Source organism: Gallus gallus, chromosome 18 (assembly GCF_016699485.2).
Source record: "Gallus gallus isolate bGalGal1 chromosome 18, bGalGal1.mat.broiler.GRCg7b, whole genome shotgun sequence".
Lineage (NCBI taxonomy): Eukaryota > Metazoa > Chordata > Aves > Galliformes > Phasianidae > Gallus > Gallus gallus.
The window spans coordinates 10,720,399-10,740,292 of NC_052549.1; the positions used below are offsets into that span (position 1 = coordinate 10,720,399).

General features: G+C 50.8%; 1 protein-coding gene across 1 annotated transcript; it reads right to left on the reverse strand.

The window, feature by feature from the left end:
• Positions 1 to 9,943: 9,943 nt before the first annotated feature.
• WFIKKN2 (WAP, follistatin/kazal, immunoglobulin, kunitz and netrin domain containing 2) lies at positions 9,944 to 15,411 on the reverse strand. The gene is made up of 2 exons (XM_420100.7): positions 14,862 to 15,411; positions 9,944 to 12,698 (listed from the first exon to the last, which is right to left on the reverse strand). Exons 1-2 carry the CDS (start codon positions 15,060 to 15,062, stop codon positions 11,187 to 11,189), a joined length of 1,713 nt encoding a protein of 570 aa, XP_420100.2. The 5' UTR covers positions 15,063 to 15,411; the 3' UTR covers positions 9,944 to 11,186.
• Positions 15,412 to 19,894: the final 4,483 nt, after the last annotated feature.

Genomic DNA, 19,894 nt, shown 5'->3' on the forward strand with positions numbered 1-19,894 from the left:
CAGTGTTGTCAAACCCCATCACTGGAGAAGCTCCAATCCAGGCCTCCAAGAGTGTTTTAGAAATTATGAGCTAACTATAAATAATAATCAGCCTTGCACCATATCAACTCATCTTCTGGGTATAAATGTAAATACGTTTCAGAAATGTCAAGCTTTTCTATACAAGGCTACAAAAAGACTTAATTGTTAGGTGAAAATTTAGACCCATAGGAAGTCACAGGCTCCCAAGGACCGGCACTCCACAGGAAAATGGATGTCGATGAATGTGTGAGTGCTGGCAGTTAACCACAGCTGCTAACTGAATCAGATCTCTTAAGTGATACTGAATGACTGAGGCCACCACCTCCCTTCTGTCTGCTGCTCTCCTGTACTGCTGAGCAGTTTGCATTGTGCATCCAGCAGTTGGCAGTGGCAACAACTGAAGGTAACCAACCCAAATTGACTCCTACGAAACAGTAAAAGACAGAAACACACAGAGACAGATCAGCCACTGTGTCTCTGACCTCTCACTCCTAACCTTTAAGGAAGCTCTCCAAAACTTCTTCAAAAGACCATCTGAGTACTACAATTCCTGACTCCAGGATATAAAAATCACGCAGATATTGCTTGCATATTACACTATAATTTTTGCTACTGCCAGCCATCCTGAGGCAATAATTATTCTCATCTCTCTCGCCCCCACTCTGTGCCATAAATGACATTATCAGCTGTCCTCTGGCTAGTATTCTCCCTTTGATCAACAGGAACCAATCGTCCTTTCTCTCAAATTGCCTAATTCATTAATATAATGAAGTCTAACTCAGAACAATTATTCTCAACCTGTATTTAGCTCTAAGGTTATTGCTTCTATTTCAGACCCAAGGAAGCCTGATGTGCCTGAAAGCATGTCTAGTTTTTCCAAGTGTGCCAGCTGCCCTAATAAATGATGTCCCCGCTCCCTGCCCTTGCCTCACTTACATCTGGCACTGTCCTTCCTACAACACAGTGCTGCACCCACTGTCCCTATTCCGGCTCAGCTGAGCCTACAAACGAAGGCATAGTCTTGATGAGCTAGTGGAGGTAATCTGTTAGCCCAATTAACAGAAGTGGAAGCACCATGTGAAAGTTGGTGCCCAAAGTCAGTGAAACACCGGCTCTGGACCTCATCTTCACTATTAGGTTTCTTTCAGTGTTCTGCAGTACAACCTCTCTCATCCAACCTCTCTCATCTAGGAATTTGATATTCCTAGATCCTTCCCTCAGTTTTTCATTCTACTTTTCTGCAAGGTCTTCCTTAAAACTTGTTTTTCCCAGTTTCCTTCCCAAACCAAGCCTGCTCCCCATTCAGCTTGTCTGAGGTCTCTGCCTCACCACGTATAATTTGCAGTGCATTATCTGATTGAGACTGTAATCTCTTCAGGGCAGGGCTGTCTCCCTCTGTACTCGCAGTTCCCATTGCTGCTCTCTGAGGTTGAATAAAAAGGACAGAAATAGAAGAGTGTACAGACACTCCCAAATAAACCGTGTATTTTGTCAGCTGTTTTCAGGAACCAAATTAAAGGCTGATTTTTATTAGCAACCTGGTTTACACTGCATCACAGGAGGCTTGAGAAGAAGTAGGTGCTCCAGGCAAAGCAAGCTCCTTTACAAACAATTTGTGGAACCTCTTAGTCTAAGAATACCCACACTTACCGAGAGGATGGTGCTCCATTCTGCAGCTCAGCACGGGAGGAGGAAACCATGCTCACCTCCAAGGCAGTCCGGAGAGGGAAACCTTCACCGCGTGAGGTATTTCTGCCTTGAGCACCAGTGACACTTTTCCTCACCACGTGTGGGCTGTGGGTAATGTGCTCTGTGTACATTTTGGTCAGAGATCTCTGGGTTTGGAGTTCTGCTGCCAGCACAAATGAACTCTGTGTACTTGAATGTCTTCCCAATGAAATCAGAAAGCAAGCAACGTGGAGGTGGAGATGGGGACTGTGAGCCTTTGGTGTGACTTTCCCAAAGCACTCAGAGCTAGAGTTTTGACACTGCCTATTTTCCAAGGAGCCCCAGGGCCATTTAATGCCTGTTTGCCCTTCCCAGTCCCAGGGTTGTGTTGGCCCGAGCAAAGGACCAGGTGCTGCTTTTTGGGAGCACCTAGCTGTTCTCAGGTGCCCAGCTTTCAGTGGCGCTGGTGAGTGTTTCTGTGGGGCACTGTTCTCTTGGACACGTTGGTTTCTCATCAGGTATGGAAAAGTAGATGTGCTCTCTGCTAGCAGTTAGTTATCTAGCCAGAATGGGCTTGTTTTCCTCGAGGAAGCTTAAGATCACATAACTCTTACAAGCACAGGGGAAAACATCCATAGATGCCGGGATTAGTCATATAACTGCCACAGTTATCCTCACCCAGAGCCGCCGCTTCCCTCCCCATGAGCAATGCTGGGCTGCAGCCTGTATCACATTCCCGGCCTTCCCCATCACAGTGTGTGTCTGGGCAGGCTGGAAGACAAGGGAGAGCCAGGTCATTCACCCTTTGACCTGTATGGCAACCTCTGATTGATTAGGATGGGCTTAAACTGGGGACAGCTGCTTCGTGGGGCTGTTTTAAGGGGCACCGGTGGAGCACACAGCAGCAGCTGGTGGGAGAACAAAATGGCAGCACAAATCCGTGTGGGGAGAACAAAATGGTGGCACGAATCTGTGTGGGGAGAACAAGATGGCGGCATGAATCTGTGTGGGGAGAACAAGATGGCGGCATGAATCAGTGTGAGGAGAACAAGATGGCGGCATGAATCTGTGTGAGGAGAACAAGATGGCGGCATGAATCTGTGTGAGGAGAACAAGATGGCGGCATGAATCTGCTCTGTGGGCCAAGCCAGGAGGTGCTGAGCGGGTAACGAACCTGCATCAGCCAAAGGTGCCACATCAGCTCCTGCTCTGCAAAACAATGCTTTGCTCATACATTACAAATCAAAAGAGATTTGTTTGTTTGCTTATTTATTTGTTTGTTTTGTAGTTATGTTTGCAAAAATGCACTCGTGTTTGGAATTGCTGTATGCAAACCTGAAAGCACCTGAGCGGGAGGCCGGAGGGCTGTAGAGCAGAGCTGGCTGTGCTGCACCGTGCAAACAAACTGGTGTTTTTAAAGCAGGCCCAGAAGAGTTTGCAAATGCATTTATTTAAGCAAGCAACCCAACTGCTGCTACCAATAATGGATTTGCAGAGCAATTGTGTGTTTGCTGAGCTCACAGGCCAATGAGTTCTGTGCATGTTACATGGTTTGCACAAATCAATATGTAAAGTATGCACACATGCCCACATCTGGAACAAAGACAGGGATTTGAATAGTGACCTACTTAGCACCTGGCACTGCCTGGATCTTCAGGGCAAAAATGTAATATTTTCCTTCTTTTTAACGAACTGCTAGGTTTTGTTAGGCAGGCTGTCGCAATGCATGTTTCATGAGGCTGCGTGACTCCTGCAGGACGCAGATACCACAGGAGCTGGGCTTGGAGCTGCCTCGCTTACCTGGCCAGGGAGGGCTCCACGTCCCACACACAGCAGCACAGCTGCCCACTGCCAAGGGCACGGCAGTGCCTTTCCGTTCCAGCTGTGGAAGAAGGAAAAGAAAGCTTTATCCAGGGAAAAGAACCACCCTAGCTGTAGAAATAGATGAGGGCTTCAGACTGCAGCATGCTGTGCTGTGGGGGGCTGTTCTCAGAGCTTCATGCAGAACTGGGGGTTTTAGGGCTCCTTGTGAAGAAACTGGGGCTTCGGTGGAGGGAGGCTGGAGGAGCTGTGCTGCCCCAGCACCACCCAGGAGCAGTGCCCGTGCTACACTCACTGCACAGGGAAAGGTGGGCCAAAGTCTTATGACCTTGCAGTGCCCAGAGGCTGAAACCCGTGACAGAAGGCTCATAGGTCAGGATAATTACAAAACAAAACAAAACAAAACAAAACAAAACAAAACAAAAAAAAAAAAAAGAGGGAGAGAGAGAGAAATGGGGGAAAAAAATACCCCACACTTGTCCTTTGTCCAGATTACAAATGTAACAACATGTACACCGAAATAGTTCTGATAAAGGTGCTCTCAGGAGTGTTTTTTTCCAATGAATGTAGCCATAAATAATAATAAAACAATATGTATGTGTGTTCTACAAAACAAGGGAAGATTTCCTTCCTCTTCCAGCCCACAGACAGTGGATAATTTGTGAACCAGGGGAGCAGCTCCATCGATGTCTCACTCCTGGCTGCGGGCTTCCTGCGTGCACACGGGGCAGCGCTCCTCGCGTGGTGGGAAAACAGAAGCCAAGCTTAAAAGGTCATCTGCAAAACCTCCTTCCTCCCCAGCACACCTTCAGTGAGCATGCAAACTGCCTCTGCTCGTATGAAATACATTGGAGCATTTCATCCAAAGAAACCTCTCTTTTTTAAAGCTCACAGCAAGTCCCTAGATGGCAACACTGCTCTTTCTGACCCCTGTAGTGCTGTGAGCTTTGTCGTGGCTGATGGATCTCCTAAAGCTCCTGCTTTGGAGATTATGTGATTAAGTGAGACCTTAAACTTCCATTCACAAACAAAAACGGGAATAAGAGTATGTCTTTAATGCTGGTGGGGGCAAAGGACAGCTTAAAGCTGGGGTCGCTGGAGGCCTCTGCAATCTGATGGCAAATGGGAAGAACCAAAGCACCCAAGGGTTGGTTCAGGCAGGTGCCACTGATTGGATGTGAAACAGTCTCAAGTTGTGATGAGGGAGGTTTGGATTGGGAATTAAAAGAACTTAATGGAGAGCAGTGAGGCACTGGGATGGGCTGCCCGGGGAAGCGTTGTTAAGGTCTTTTCCAATGTAAGGTCTCCTCCTGGAGAAAGAGTTATCAGAGACCTCGGTGATGAGGACACCTTTGGTGTAAGTCGCATTTTGCACACCTGTAGATGTGGAAAGCCATTACCTTTTGGCATTCAGTCCATGTGTGTTTGCCGTGGCTCTGTGCGGTCCGTCAGGCCGTGCTCAGCCCTGCCCAGCAGCAGCTCTGTGTCTGTATGTGTGTGCAGCCGTCTTTCACTTAACACCAGACGGAGCCGAAACAGCAGCCCTTGCATTATGCCAGAGATGAGATCTTTCTGCCCATCTCTTGATTAGATGACCTCTTGAGCGGGCACAGTGGAAACTGAATTGCAAATATTATAATCAAATACACAATTTGAGTTTCCTCCTGAGTTAATTACCCAAGCCACATACATCTGTTAGCTACAAGAAACGACAGCAGAAACTGAGGGTCTGATTGCAATATTCACTTTTTGGATGATCTGCAGGTCAAGTATTATTCACTGAAGAGATCCATGAGTAATTTTGAATAACTGGACCCATATATTTAGAAACCAAGCAATCTGCAAACAGGGAGATGTAAAGCGCCGAACAAATTATACATTGCGTCCTTTTCTTGTGGCTCTGGAGATGGCTTTGATTGCCTTATCACATCCTGACTACATCCATTTTTCCCGATAAGCCTCGGTCCCTGCGGCCGTGTCTCCAGGCGGCCGGGGATGGAAGCAGCGATGCGGGACCCAGCTCCGTGGGGGCTGCTTTCCCCTCGGAAAGTCTAAATTACACAGCGAAGTGTCTGCGGAGCGGCTCAGCTCAGCGGGGCGGCGCCAACTGACCCCAACGGGAGCGGACCGCCCCCCCGCGGAGCTCAGCCCGGGGCTGCAGGCGGAGCCCCGCAGCGCGATCCCGCGCGCCCTCTCGCGTCCGGCCGGGGAGCAGCCGCGGCTCCTGCCGCACTTCGCAGCCGTCCGGCGGCACTTCGCTGCCGGGACGTGAGGAGTTTTCACCTGGAACACGTAGTGCACAAATAGGAAAAGGTGGCTGTGCGAGACGCGGAGTGCCGCTCGCTGGGGCGCGGTGGGAGCGGCTGCGCGGGGCTGTGGGCGGCTGCTCGGGTTTGGCTGCTGTAATTACATTGCTGTGGTTGGACGGTGCCGAGCAGAGCCGGGTCCTGCCCTGCGTGCTGAGCTGCTGGTTCAAGATGGGGACCCGGAATACAGAGAGCAGCTAATGTGGGGAAATTTATCCCCAGATCTGATGATGGATCACCCAGGTCGCAGGTGAGGATAGCCTGCTTGAAGATATCACAGCAGTGCAGTTAGGACTCATTTTTCCACGCAGTGTAGATTATTAAGCAATATTACATTTCATCTGCTGTTCTGTCATCCCACCGCCAGGTATTACGATATCCTGCAGCTTATCGTGCAGCGTCCTTGCAGCCAGCCTCCCTTTTTGCAGCCCCAAATCTCTGGCTACCAGCAGCACAAACGGTCACCTGCCTCTCCACTCCCTTTTCCCAGCCGCTTACACAGAGCAGGCCCGGCCATCACGCAGGGCTCCATGGGGCACTGCTGATAGATTCCCGGATGAAAGCTGACCTTCCATTCTCACCCCTGCCCTGTGAAGCAGGCCTGGACTCAGGAGTCTGCCCCTCATCTTGCTGCAGGGCAGCCACGTTGCCTTCAACTTTTGGGGTGAGAACTTCCCCTGGAGCCTCACTGAGATCGAGGTCAGCTCCACCGAGCTGAACCATTCTCGTGGTGGCTTCAAAGAAAGCTGTGGAGCATCTCTTTGCCCCGCTGACATCTGCGGACTCCTCCTCTCTGTATCACTGGTCAGCCCGGTGACTTTCACTCTCTTACACTTCTTACCATATTGCTGAGGTTTGGTGCCCCGTCCCTCAGAACTGACCTCTACATTAGCTGTGTTTGTGACACCCGCAGCCCTCCGCTCACACAGCAGACTGAAGCAAAGGTTATCTGCCGCAGTTAATAGTTAAGCAATTTCTTACTTTTACCCTTGGGTGAATACCATCTGATTCTGGAGATTTATGACTGTTAGAGGAAGTTACGTCCTTTGCACGTGTTACAATACCCATTTTGGTCTGAGTGTGCCCGGAGCGGAGCAAAGGAGGGAGAGAGGGTACAAACTTCTGAAGGGGCAGCTCTTTTTCCTGCCAGTTAATGCAATCCAACCACCATGTTGCCGTGCCAGTTTAGGGTGCAGAAGTGCTCCCCCTCCTCTCACTTTTCCTCATTCTCTCTTTTTCCAGCCTCCTCCTTTCTGTCTGCACTTCTGGCCGTCACTGTGACAAACGAGGGGTGAGAACCAGCCCTGTGAGTCCTGTAAGCACCACTCCTTGTTGGCCCCGTGGAGAGCTGGCTGAGGGGAGACTGCGATAGGCAAAGAGTGAAACACCACAACTGGGATTTGCTGGCTGAAACCCGAACAGCCTTTGAAAGACTTTCCATTCCATTTCCAAACTCTCAAGTCTGAATGTCTTATCATTTGCCCAGCCATAAATAGCTGTGAACTGAGCAGGCTGGTCTGCTTTTGGAGCTGATAGTTACGTCCAATAGTGCCACAGTGTTATCTTCATTTCCCACTGGTGTTTGCATTGTAGATCAGGAGCCCAAGCTGGCTTTTTTTCTTTTTCCCCACAGAGATTTAAAGAGCTGGCGGAACATTTACTGAGTTGTGCAACCTCTGTTCAGAGTGCTGCTCAGGCCCTGGACACGGGACTCATTTTTTGTCCTTTGACAGCCACTGTAAATCTATAAGGCGGCTGGAGGTCACTTATAGTCAATCAGTAACCAGAGCTTGTGCAGGGAAAACACAAAATATTTGGTATAAAAACATGGGCTCCACACTCACAGCTCCCACCCTGGGTGATGTACTCACAGCTGAAGAGCAGCAAAGGGCTCTCGTGGGCTCCAGAGGCTCCCAACACCCGTGATGTGGATATCCAGTCTGGCCACACTCTTTTCCTAGCGATTGTCTGTGCTGAGAATTTCTTGCTCTGCACACACCGTGTGAATTACAGCAGTGTGGGGCGGGAGGTGCTTCAGGTGGAGGCAGTGGTGCCCATCTGGTGCCAGCTGAGGCCCGTGGCAGGCATAAGTTCTTGCAGGAGCCCCTAATTTCCTTCCAAACAACTGGAAGCTAAGCTGTTAAATACCTCTGCCATCTGAATCACACCCCAGTGGTGTCACCATCTCTGTTCCTACTTCTGGAGCTGATCACCCATCAAAACTTCGCCTGACCTCATCCCCAGCCCTTGCAATGAGAATATTTCCTCCTTCTCAGTTTCCTCTTTCTCTTGACCTCAGCCGCTCCGGATTTGTGTTGATGCCATCTCCTGCCTCTGTGTAGCTGCTCTGCCACCCGTCCCTCATGCCAGCCAGGACCTGCACTCTGGGTGTGCTGTCACAAGCTGCTCACCATCACTTTTTTGCTGTTATTCTGTCCTTCTAATAGAGCTTGGCTGTGCAGATGGTTTGTACAATAACCTGTGACTCATTTTCAGATCCATATGCTGGATGGTTTCCATCTTGCTTTAGCCGCAGGGTTTGCTGATTGTTGCGTTGCGCTTTTCATTGTCAGACTGGGAAGTGGGCAAACAGCTCTGTGTGCTCCTGATCCACCAGCACCTCCTGCTCCATCCCTCAGAGCTGGGGAGGGTCTCAGGGGTCTCCACCTTTGCGGGCCCCTGTCCCTGCAGGTATCCATCCCTGTTCCCTCTCTTCCCACACCCTGGGCTCCCTCCCGCTGCGAAGCTTGGTGTGGATTGCAGGACCTGCAGACATTCCCCCACACTACACTGACCCAACTGACGTGGGTCGGCCTCCTGCCCACCTCCTGGGCCAGGAGTGACATGCAGGCTTTTCCTTTTCTCCCATGTGTTTGATACAAATGGGCATTTCCCTTCAACTTTCTGACAACCCTAAGATTACCTTGAGAGAGGCACCCAGAGAGCAGGATGCACAAGGGAGTGTGAGCAATGCAAGAGGGAGCCACATGCAAGCACCCATTAGCCTTGCCAGGGCTTTAACAACATCCTGCAGTGCTTGGCCCTGTGCGTGTACTTTCTGCAGCTGGAGGACTGGTCAGACCTGAATTTTAGGCTTCTTAAGGATTTATTAAGAGGCGGAACTAAAATTTTAGCTTGGGGTGAGAGCTAAGCTCTTCAAGGTCAGGAGGTAGAGAGTATCTGGTTAGGGCAGCCCTGTGCCCTGGGACAGCCAGGGACAGAGTTCCCCCTGCATGGGATGCCCATGGCACGGCTCCTCCTGCCTCGGGGAGATGCAGTTTGGAAGGCACGTTGGAGCTCAGGCTTAGTCGCAGTGCTGTGCTCACTGGAAAAGCCACGAAGGGGCCACTTTTTGCTCTCAGCTTTCCTGGAACAACTGGGTGCACATCTCCAGAGCCACTCGAACACTCCCACACTTGCAAGATCCTACAGCTTTTGGATGAAAGAACCGTATAAAGTCAATCTTTATTAAAGCTCCGTCCCCCCAGTCCCTGAGTGTTGGAAGGTATGACGAGAGCTCACCACGTCCTGCTGCTTCCCTGCGAAATGACAGAAGCCACAACGCAGGCTGATCCGGCAGGGCTGCCCACAGCTGGGGGCACAGGGCTGGCAGTCCTCAGCAGAACACACAGATGTTACGAACCTTGAACTGGGATTTTTCTCACATATACTTAAGAAAGGTACAACAGAAAAAATAAGCAGGTAGTTACCTGACCAGCAATCCGATCCAGGCTCCCCTCCCTCCCCCCCAGCCTCTTCTGGCACTGTACAGATAAGCAGAGGCTCACATCTGCTCCTGTTGCTGGTGAGTTCTGAGTGCAACCCAAGGCCACCAGAAGAGCCCCCCCTGGGGTCCCTGACCATAGTGTGGGCACAAAACCCTTTAGGAAAACAGGAGATGGGCTCCACCTCTACCTCCTCGATTTACCCTCCCTGCTCTCTGATTTCCTCCCCAGCCCTGAGATGGCCCCAGTGCCGCAGTGGGGCACATTGGGCAGTGAGGTGACACAGCCAGGCGGTGCAATGGGTGAGGTGACCCAACCCAACCAAGAGGTGCTATGGATAAGACTCACCATGCAGCTCTCCCCTCTTTGCCAGAAGGGGATATTCCCCATTGGAGGAAGGAATTTTTCCAGGAACAGCATTTTCTTTATTTAAGGATTTTTGCATAGGCAAAAGTTACACGTTTTGGACATGCAGATGTTCAGGTGAGTACACGCACACTCACACCCACAGCTCACGCCGTGTCTCAGGGCTTCTATTCATGCACATGGCTCTGTGCAAAATGTGTTCTGCGGTTTGAAAGTGTGCCCTAAAATGATCAGATTGATAAATGCCTTTGAAGTGTCCGCTGTGTGTGTCTGTGCAGCCCTTCACTGGTTGTCTGTCTGTGCACGCGGAGTGCAGGCTGCAGACTGTGGGTGGCACTTTCCTATTTTGAACTTCATTCTGGCTGCTTTTATTTTACTTTCTCAACTACAGAAACAGGCTTTCTGATGAAATTAAGCAATACATCGCTGCATGTGATCAAGTGTAAAGGATTTTCAAAAGCCTGACAGCTGGCAGCAGAGAGCCAGCTCCTCGCCTGGAGTTCGCGTGAGAGATAGACGGCATGCTGACTAAAACAAAAACAGGAGAGTGCAACAGAGTAAGAGTGTTTGCTGACATTGTTAGGATAGAAAAGTAATTTCAGGGGTGAGGCTGTGCCTTGGCCTTTTGCATGGACCTGTTGTCCTGCATTTCGGATCGAGGGAGTTCCTCTGTGGGAATTTCCTCAAGTAAGGACAGGTAGTAGTTGCCATTCAGAAATGAGGTACAATGCAAAGGAAACAGCTAGGAATTAAAATAAGGGAGTCGAGAGTGCATAGATTGGTTAGATTTGCACAACTGTAAATACAGACAATAACTTACAGGCTTTTCTCTCGAAATATATTAGTGCTGCTACGAGGAGGCAAGAATAGGACTTATTCATAACAACTTAGCATCACATTTCCATACTGTAAATGAGACAGATTAAGTTGATATTACATATTACTTAGCTGTGTACCATTTAGCTACTATGAATTCCGTCATTTATGATGGAAGCTATATAAAAATTGCATAGTTACTGCAGTGAGTCATCTAGTTAAATGGCATTCCTATATGGACAAATTTATTTCAATGCAAGATTAATAGCCTTTTGCTGCTGTTTTATGTGCTTGCCAAAGACCATACTACGTTGTTGCTAAGCATCATTAATGGATTAAAATAAGGGTTCTGCATAATTCCTACAGTGTATCTTCAAGCAGCTGGTTTAGTTTGTGCACTAGCCTAGCCCTTGTTAGCCCTACGTAACACACAGGTCTGGAAGGCTGACGTGTGTGAAGGAGGTTAATGTAATCCTAGAAACTCTTTCAGAAGCTCACAGGTTTTCTTGTGGATGACTTCACGGAGTTTCCGCACGCGCCGGATGCTGGAGGTCCCCACAAAGCTGTCTGGCTGCAGGACAGCCATGCCGTTGTGGACATCTCCCATGATGATGAGCTGACCGTCCACCGTGGTCATATTGGGACACGGGCAGCTCCAGTCCATGTTGAAAAGCGTTATTTCCAGGGGTTCCTTCCCCAGGAATTTTAATCCCATTTTTTCATCTTTGAGAATCTCCTCCACTGTCACCAGGGCATGTCCTGAGTCTTGGTCTTCGGTCAGTTCTGTAATACGGCCCAGGATCACGAAGTCGCTTTTGCAGAAGCTCGTCACCAGCTTCTGGCGTGGCTTGCAAGCTTTGCAGTGCGTGTTCTTTGGGAAAGGGCACATCTCTTCGCAGGCCTCCCGGCTCTCAAAGTTGTTCTCGTTACCTCCACACCCACCATAAATGAAGGACTGGCACTGCTTTGTCAAGCTGTTGTAGGCCCATCTGGGCTCGTAGGCTTTGCAGTGACCTTGGAGGGCTGGTAGATTGCAAATGTTGATTGGGCCGTTCATGCACGTTAACATACAGTTCTCATAGGTCTCAAAGTGGTTGAGGTTGCTGTTACAGTTCCCATAAATGAAAGTGAAGCAGTTGTTTTTCTTTGCATCATAATACCACCTGGTCTGCTCTTCTCCACAGTCTTCGCTGTCTGGTTGCTTCAGGCACTCATCGGTTGGGAAGTGTGTTCTATTCTGGGAAGCTTCTTTGGATGTGGGTTCTCCTTTGATGACTGACAATGGGAAATCAGCCCTGAGAAGGCCACCGCTGTTTCTGGCGGTGCAGGTGTAGATGCCTGCATCTTGCAGCTGGGTGTTGTAGATGACCAGCTGGGCTATGTTAGTGACCACAACGTTCCCTCTGACGTGATTTGGCTTCATAATGACTTTTTCTTTCCCCTCAACCTGCTTCTCCCACGTAATTTCTGGCTTAGGTCTCCCTGTAACATCACAGAGGAAGCTGACAGTCTCTCCTACGTAGACTGACTGATGGACGGGGTTGTTCACTAATGCCGGCGGTAAGATATCGACGATCGTGGTCTCGGAATAGGCCGTAGTAGGGCGAGCTGTTGTTTCTGGTGGGATCGGGCTGGTGTTTGGCCAGGTAAGATGATATCGACAGGTGACTACGTTCAGAGTAATGCCTTTGATGCAAGCTTCTGCGTCCATGTAGCACTTGTTGTAGTAGGTGAGCCCGTCAGAAGCACAGGTGAAGCTCGGCTCCTTCTCACACCTGTCCTTGCACTTGCAGACGGGCTGCCCGTCCCAGATGTCACACTCCGAGCCTTGCTGGATGCACATGAAGCGGTCGCAGGTTGCCTCTTTGGGCATTCCCACCGGCCCTTTCTTCCCCTTGACATCCATGTACCGAGCCGCCACGCAACTCTTCGTCCCGCAGACATTGGGGCAGCACTTCTCGAAGGTCTCACACTCCTGCAGGGAAAGAAAGCAACCCGCTCATTACTGGGGACAGAGCTAAGACCCCTTTAGGGACCCAACAAGCAGAGAGCCCTCAAACTCTCAAGGCTTCAAGTTCAGTGGACCCGATTTTGCCACAGAGATCCGTGGTCCGAAACTCAGAGTCCCCACCAGCAACGTGTAACCCTCTCCAGCAGCTCCCAGGAGGAGGCTTAGCATGTGGGGGTTTGCAAAGGTCTCCAAGAGAAGCCTCTAGAGAGGAGAATGCATTGCTGCTTCTTAAACACTAACCTCATCCTAAGTCTTTCCCAGAGTCACATGGATTCCTTGACTACAGAGCTAACAACCCCCCTTCGGCACTCTCCGAAATGCCCGAGGACAAGCCCTGAGAAACAAGAGCGGATGGAAGGACTTACCATATGGCTGCAGGCAGTAATCCGCCTTATTTTCCAGAAAAGTATGTAAAGTATTATTTGAATTCCCCGAGACTAACAGCCTGCTCCTGGAGGTGAAACTGCCAAGGGTTTGTGATTGTTCACATTGTAGAGGGAATAATAGAATATTTCAGAAGTAAGGAAATTCTTGCTCCCAAAATAATTTTTCTATGGTATTTAGAAAAACAAACCCAAAACAGCTCATTATGGCTTCTCTGTCCTATTTTAGCCCTATGTTCAAATGCAGCATCGCTCTTCTGATGATTTATTAGCCACAGTCCGCTCTGAATTGTGGTTAATTTTAGCAGGATTTTTGTCTTTTGTACAGAAAAGGTCTTTGATTTGTGTCCACTGGCACGCAGCTGCCGTGTCGGCATGGATCACTTTAAGTGACCGAGACCCTTGCTACACAACAGGGCACACTTCCACTGTGTGTCAAACCTCCACAACCCCCCTGAAATCCACCAGATTTCTCTGTCAGTGAGAGCAGCGTGTTTTTTAAGCTGCCAAACTAAATAGCTTCCCTTGAGTGCAGTATCCTCTCCTTACTGGGAAAAAAAGATGACCTAATAACACAACTCTTTCCCCATTTCCAGCTGCACATTACCAGGTTTCAGAAGGAAAGTTGCAAAATGGTTTCAGATGAGGTTAAGGAGCACGGTTTAGCAAAGCCAGTGGCTCTGCCTGTGTTTGCCTGCAGAGCACTGCTCAGAGTCCCCAGGTCTCTGTGGGCACACGAGGCTAAATGAGTATTTTTATCCGGTGACTTCTAGCTTTCAGTAAATTATTAAAACAATATCATCTGCTGCTACTGCTTCTGGCTTTTGACAAGCCTTTTAATATTCATTGCTGCACCTGGTAGTTGAAATAAAGAAGGCTTAATCGAGAAGGGCAAAAGTAGAAAGAATACTTTCATTCATAACACATGGGATCCATGGAGCAAATCTCTTTGTTCCCTTGATGACCAGCCTTTTCCCCCTCTATTTTTCCCCCTGCTTTCAGCACTGCAGAAACAACACGGCCATGGAGCACGGACACAGTGACTCCTTCCTGCCTGCTGCGTGCACTGTCAGCCTGCTCTGGGCTGCAGGAGCTTTGCTGTTGCTGCAAGAGGCAGGACGAGCAGGTATTGTCAGATGCCAGCTTCAGCTGTAGTGCTGACAGGTTGAACAATGCATTTTAGGGTTGTGAGTTAAGCACATTTAGAGCTGGGAGCATCACAGAGAACATCTGCTTGGTCATTTGAACCGTGCTCCCGTTCTGCACGCCAAGCACGCTTCACATTTCAAGTGCAGCAAAGGCTGACGATTTACATGTTAAATCAAATGATTTCATACACAGCTCCCCGCGGGCATATGAAGCACTGGTGATGGCTACCAACAATAAAGAACATTGTGAGGCTGCAAAACACTGTGGATCGACCCCAAGGCACACTGAGTTCCAGAGTATCAAATTCTGATGTTTCTTTTGACAAGAAAGCGAGAAAAATGATCAAACAGAATGAGCTCTGTACCCACGTCAGCAGAAGCGGTAGCTGCCACACACCTCCTACCTAGCAGGTAATTCGTCAGACCCTGTCCGTGTCCGTGTGTCACAGGTCAGTTAAATATGTGCGCTGTGTGAATTGAGTCCTGCGCGGTGCTGCTGCAATGCTGCCTGCAACAGAGCGCGGCTGTGCTGCACCGAACGCGCCAACGAAACCCACCGCCCGCAGCGCACAGACGTGCGGAAGCGCATCACTCACCAGGTCGGCTTCGCACTCCCTCTTGCAAGTGCTCTGCGCGTCTACCCACAGGTTGGGGTTCATGTCATTGGGGCATATCCCCGCGTGCGAGTACCGGATCGGGGGCAGAGCTCTCCCTTGCAGAGAGACCTCCAGAAGCAACAGGACGCTGCTCTTCCCCAGCAAGATCCACATCCACCGCGTGAACAGCACCAACACCATCTCAGAACGTCTCCTGGGCAGCGGCAGTGACCGAGCTGGAGGCAGCGCCTGTCTGCCTGGGTGCCGCTTTCGGTGAGCCTTAAATTTTCGAGGAACCCGAGTGCACCTGACCTCTGTAAAAGCTTCAGCAAGCTCCTTCGCTGCCTCTCCTGCTAGAGCAGCGTGCTTTGGACCTCATTGGATTAAAGGTCCTAGGAAGTCACCCCTTATTTTAAGAGAAATGCTAATAGTCTGAGCAGAGTTAGCCCTATTTATACCCTGCCTCTGTTAACAAGTCAGAAAAAGTAAACTTGATTTCTTTGACAGGCACACGCTTCCTATGTCCTGGTGGCAGTCAGACAGATTTGTTGCAAGAAAAAAAGCTGGAAAGAGTTTAAAAGGCTGGAACTGGCACGGTGGGACCCCTGCATGTTTCTGAATGCAGGGAGGCCTTCTTAACCCCTTTAGACCTAAAGTACTTCCCTATGCTAAGAATGGCATTTACTTCTGAAAGAGTACTTGTCTGAATAACAGGGACCCGCGATCAGGGGATTTCCCCACGCAAGGGGCTACACAATCACTCGCTAAAAGGAACGAGTAATAGGATTGAAGCAATTAAAGCTAGAATATCATATTTTAACCCAGTAAGTAGGGAAGAAATAACTTGTTTAGACTTAGGATCTGCAGAGCAGAATGTCTTCACAACTTCCCCTGGGCTCCTCCAGGCTTTTTTCTCCTCTTTGGTGCTGAGGTTTCCAGGATGCTGCTTTGAATGCTGCCCTGCAACCCCACCGGCAAGATGTTAAACTGGGGCCGAATTCCGCCCCCCATTTCCCAACAGGGAGATCCCGGCATACAGTGCCCTGCTGACCCCTTTAACAGCCACACACACACAAAAAAAGTAGAAGTTCAACTCTATGGAAACCTGCATAAAGGAATGTACAGCAATTTTGCATTTGAGGGGGGGTGGGGGGTGGAAATTCAGCCAAACTGAGTTCCTCACTCACTGATTATTACAGCAAGGGGCCGACCCTTTCCATGCTGAATGCTTGCCAAAATCTCAAAACAAGGGGCAGAGGTCGGAGCTGCTCAGCACCTGCCAGGAGCAGCCCCTGCATGGCAGTGCCCGGGGAGCACCAGGTGAGCTGCATCCCAGCGGGGCTCTGCAGAGCAGGGGTGGGGAAGGCTCTGCATCTGCATGGGATGCACGGCCGCCCTGCTGCTGGGTTTGGTCAAGCAGGGCTGTTTCTGACGGCTGACCAAGGGCCTCATTCTCCTCAACGACGATGGCTGCAAACCAGTATGACCAGCAGCTGCTGTGGATGGGCCTAAATGCGGGATGCCCCAGGAGCGGAGGTTGCTGCTCCTCCCCGGCGCATTTACCTGCTGGTACGCTCTGAGAATTTCCTCTACAGGAAGGTCCAGCAACCTGGGTGGGTCTTCCCCCACCTATGGCATTTCTGTGGCACCCCGGGCTCATGAGAGGGGTTCAAGCCACTGGGATTCGTGTGCCCACAGGGACGATACGCACAGCATTTGGATTTCATATGATGTGCAGAGAAAAGTTGTCCAAACTAGCTATTTATAAGGAGTGAAGTCAGCCACCAGGCAGCAGTTTGCAGCCGATTTATTCTCTCTGAAACTTCAGCAACCTGCATGACACTTGTACAGAGTGCGGCTGTGCACACATGTTTTATTCAGTACTTGTTTACAAAGACAAGCGCAGCACCCTGCGATGCCTAAAAAAGCCAACCCAAAATGACACATTCCCAAGAGGTACTTAAAATTCTTACAGCTCTATTAACAACAAAATCACATGTATTAGAGGTTCTGTTGACTAAACAAAGACACTTTATATTGTACAACTGACTACAGACGGGCTTTGAAAGCAGCTGTACGTGGGGCTCGCAGCGCGCGGCTGTCGCAGTGCTGGCGATGGTGATGAGCACGGGGTCTGACCCACAGCCACAGGGAGGGCAGGGGTTGTCCTCAGTCCATGGGGTAGCTCCCATGGAGAAGTGATTTTTCCCTACCGAGGTCCTCTGGGGCTGTTTCGGTGTGATGGGCCACATGTGGGTCTGCATCATTGGTCCCTGCCTGGTGCCACAAAGCCACCTTCTTGCGTGCGTTGGCCATGCTGATAACAGACCTGGGGGGGGCACCCCAAGTGAGACAGCTATGGGGGAGCAGGAAGGAACAACTCTCTCTGATTTATTTTTCCCCTTCCAGACTGAGGATCGGTTGCCCAGACGTGTGTTGCAGCCATGGGGGAGCAGAGCGGGGCTCTGAAGGACCAGGCAGTTGGTGGTGGCAGACAGAGCAGTGTTTTGCTCTGCTACGGCCATCTCCGTCCAGAGGGATCTCCTCCCAGGACAGGTAAGTCCCCTTTGTGTCTTTTGGCACCCAAGTTCCGTATTCTTATCTTGAACATGTGAATATATTCAGCTCCAGGCTGACGGAGATAAAAAAGGAGTGGGTAAATGTATCCATCCAGAGGGGCAGTTGGATGGGACTAACATTAATAAGGCACAGGAGATTTCTGTTAAGTGAGAAATCAGGCTTTCGGCCAAACCTTTTCAGAAGAAGCCTTATAGGGAATCAAACCCTGTCTGGATCCAACGGACACGGGGCAGACACTGCGTCCCCCTGAGTCCCACCGCCGCAGGGACAGCGAGCACTCAGCCCTTGGCCACTCCAACACCGCCGGCACACTGAGGACAACAGCCCCACACATCTCCCGCTGATGGGGGCGGGCAGCTGCCGAGGTCGGAGGAGGCAGTGAGGACTCTGAATAACCCCCGTCAGCTGCCTCGTCACAGCCAGGACATCACCAAAAGGCCGTGACCCAGCCTGGCACATCCAGGAGGTGACACGAGTACACGGAGAGCCCTGGGCTGGCTGAGCTCTGTGGGATTAACGCACCCAGCGTCCCTGGGCCTTCACTGAGGGCTCATTCCTCATGCAGCCCACTCTACACTCCACAGATGCCCATCTGACTCTGCACCACAGCCCTGAAACCCCTCCCAGGATGCCCGGGCTCCTGCTTAGGGCTATGGTCTACAATTGACCTAACTGCTGTTGTTTTCATTGACGATAATTTCTTTTCCCTTTGTCTTACTGTTCCCAAGCTCCTACGGGATGTCCCTGCCCCCCCCTCCACTGTGCCAAGCGCTGATCCAACATTTGCTGTGGCCCCTTCCATCAGAGGAGGGAAACAGGATAAAGTGTGGTTGCGGTGCTGCTTTTTAAACTGCTTCGAAAGGAGCAGTGAGCTGTTGGTGGTGTTTATTAGGCACAACGAGCAATCCTCACCTGGAGTCGCCAGGCGGGTGGCAGATGGATTTGTTGGCGGTATTGTGGAAGGGCTCTTGGCAGGAGCGGCCACCCTGCACTGCTCAGCCTCTCCTCCCATTGATCTCTGCCATGGCGAAGGGGCCCTTGCGAATTCGCCCTCTCGTGCTGCCTGGGCCGGCAGCCACTCAGAGCCCGCCCTGCCAACACAAACACAGCACACAGACACAGCAGCCCCTCTCCAGGCCCGGCCATCGCTCAGCAGCGCCGGCTGGCAGCTCACTGAGGGCGGCTGTGCCGCCAGGAGCCCCCGCGGGTTCGTGGCTTCAGCTGCAGCGGGGAATGGGCTGCAGGAGCCTCTGCTTCACAGGGGAGGCCTCGGAGGGCATTGGGGCGCTGAGCACACGGGGAGCCCCATCTTCTGCAGCCCCGCCAGCACCGCTCGTGGACCTCAGGCGGCCCTCGTCCTCACAGATGCAAATGTCACTGAGTGGAAAAGTGCTGTTAAAAAGACCTCTGTCTTGTTCAGAAAGGAGCAGCATTGCGTTCTGCTTACAAAGCTTATTGCACGTAAAGCAATGTTGCAGCTCAGCGTCTCAGAGGGAGCCTCAGTGCCGCGTCCCTTCAGGAGCGCAGTGGCCGAGCTCTTGTCTCAAGCAGTAACACTGCTTCCAAACCCACAGCAAAATATGGATGATGACTCTGTGGCCTCGGCTTTAGCTTTCCCAGGGCCTGCAAAGGGCCACATCTTCCTCTGTGAGAGCTGCATGGCCCAACTGACACCCCGGGGACCTGCTTGGAGCCTTGGCCACGGGGGATGCTCAGAGCAGTGCGTCTCACACCCGTCCTGGCCATGGGGCTGGCCAAGCGAGCAGGACTTCAGGCACCGTGCAGTGCACCTCTGTGCATCACAGCAAAGGCTGCGTTGGACACAGAGGGCTCCAGAGGTACATTTGGGCTGAAGGGATGCACTGGTGTGCCTGGAACCTATTTGCGGGGCTATTTGTACGTGTAATTAGCAATGGAAGCATATCTCACATTCCCACCGGTTAGGATTTTTGTCAGCGTTCCCTGCGATGGCCCACAGGTGTTGGTTCTGGCTTTGAAATCAGCCGTGAGAGCAGATAACCTCACGCAGGGCCAGGCATGGGGCGCATTCAGAGCACTGACTGCTCACCGCAATGAGCCGCTGCGGGTGCACGTCCTGCTCAGTAAGCAGAAGTTAACGTAGTCAGACAAAAGGGCTCAGTTTGGGGGGAAAATCAATAATGTCAGGGAGTTTATTACCGGGTTATGGGCCACCTGCTAGAACTCAGCATCAGGCCTGCACTGCGTTTCGGTGGCAGCTGATGGCTCTGCTCTCAGACGAGGCCGGTGCCAGAATTATTGTTTTATGCCTCGGCAGATGGCTTCTGCTGGGGGTTTATCTCTGAGTGCAGACACACGACTCATCATCATTTGCTTTCTCTTTCCCTGCTAACGTAAGCCGGGCAGGAAGCAATTGCCAGTTTGATGATGGTTCATTATTGCTAGGTTTATTCTGTCTGAAACAGCACAGCGAG

Coding starts and splice junctions, on each gene's coding strand:
- WFIKKN2 (XM_420100.7), bottom strand. CDS start 15,062: ATGGTGTTGGTGCTGTTCACGCGGTGGATGTGGATCTTGCTGGGGAAG. Junction 12,699..14,861: donor GGGAGTGCGAAGCCGACCTG/GTGAGTGATGCG, acceptor CTTTCCCTGCAG/GAGTGTGAGACCTTCGAGAA.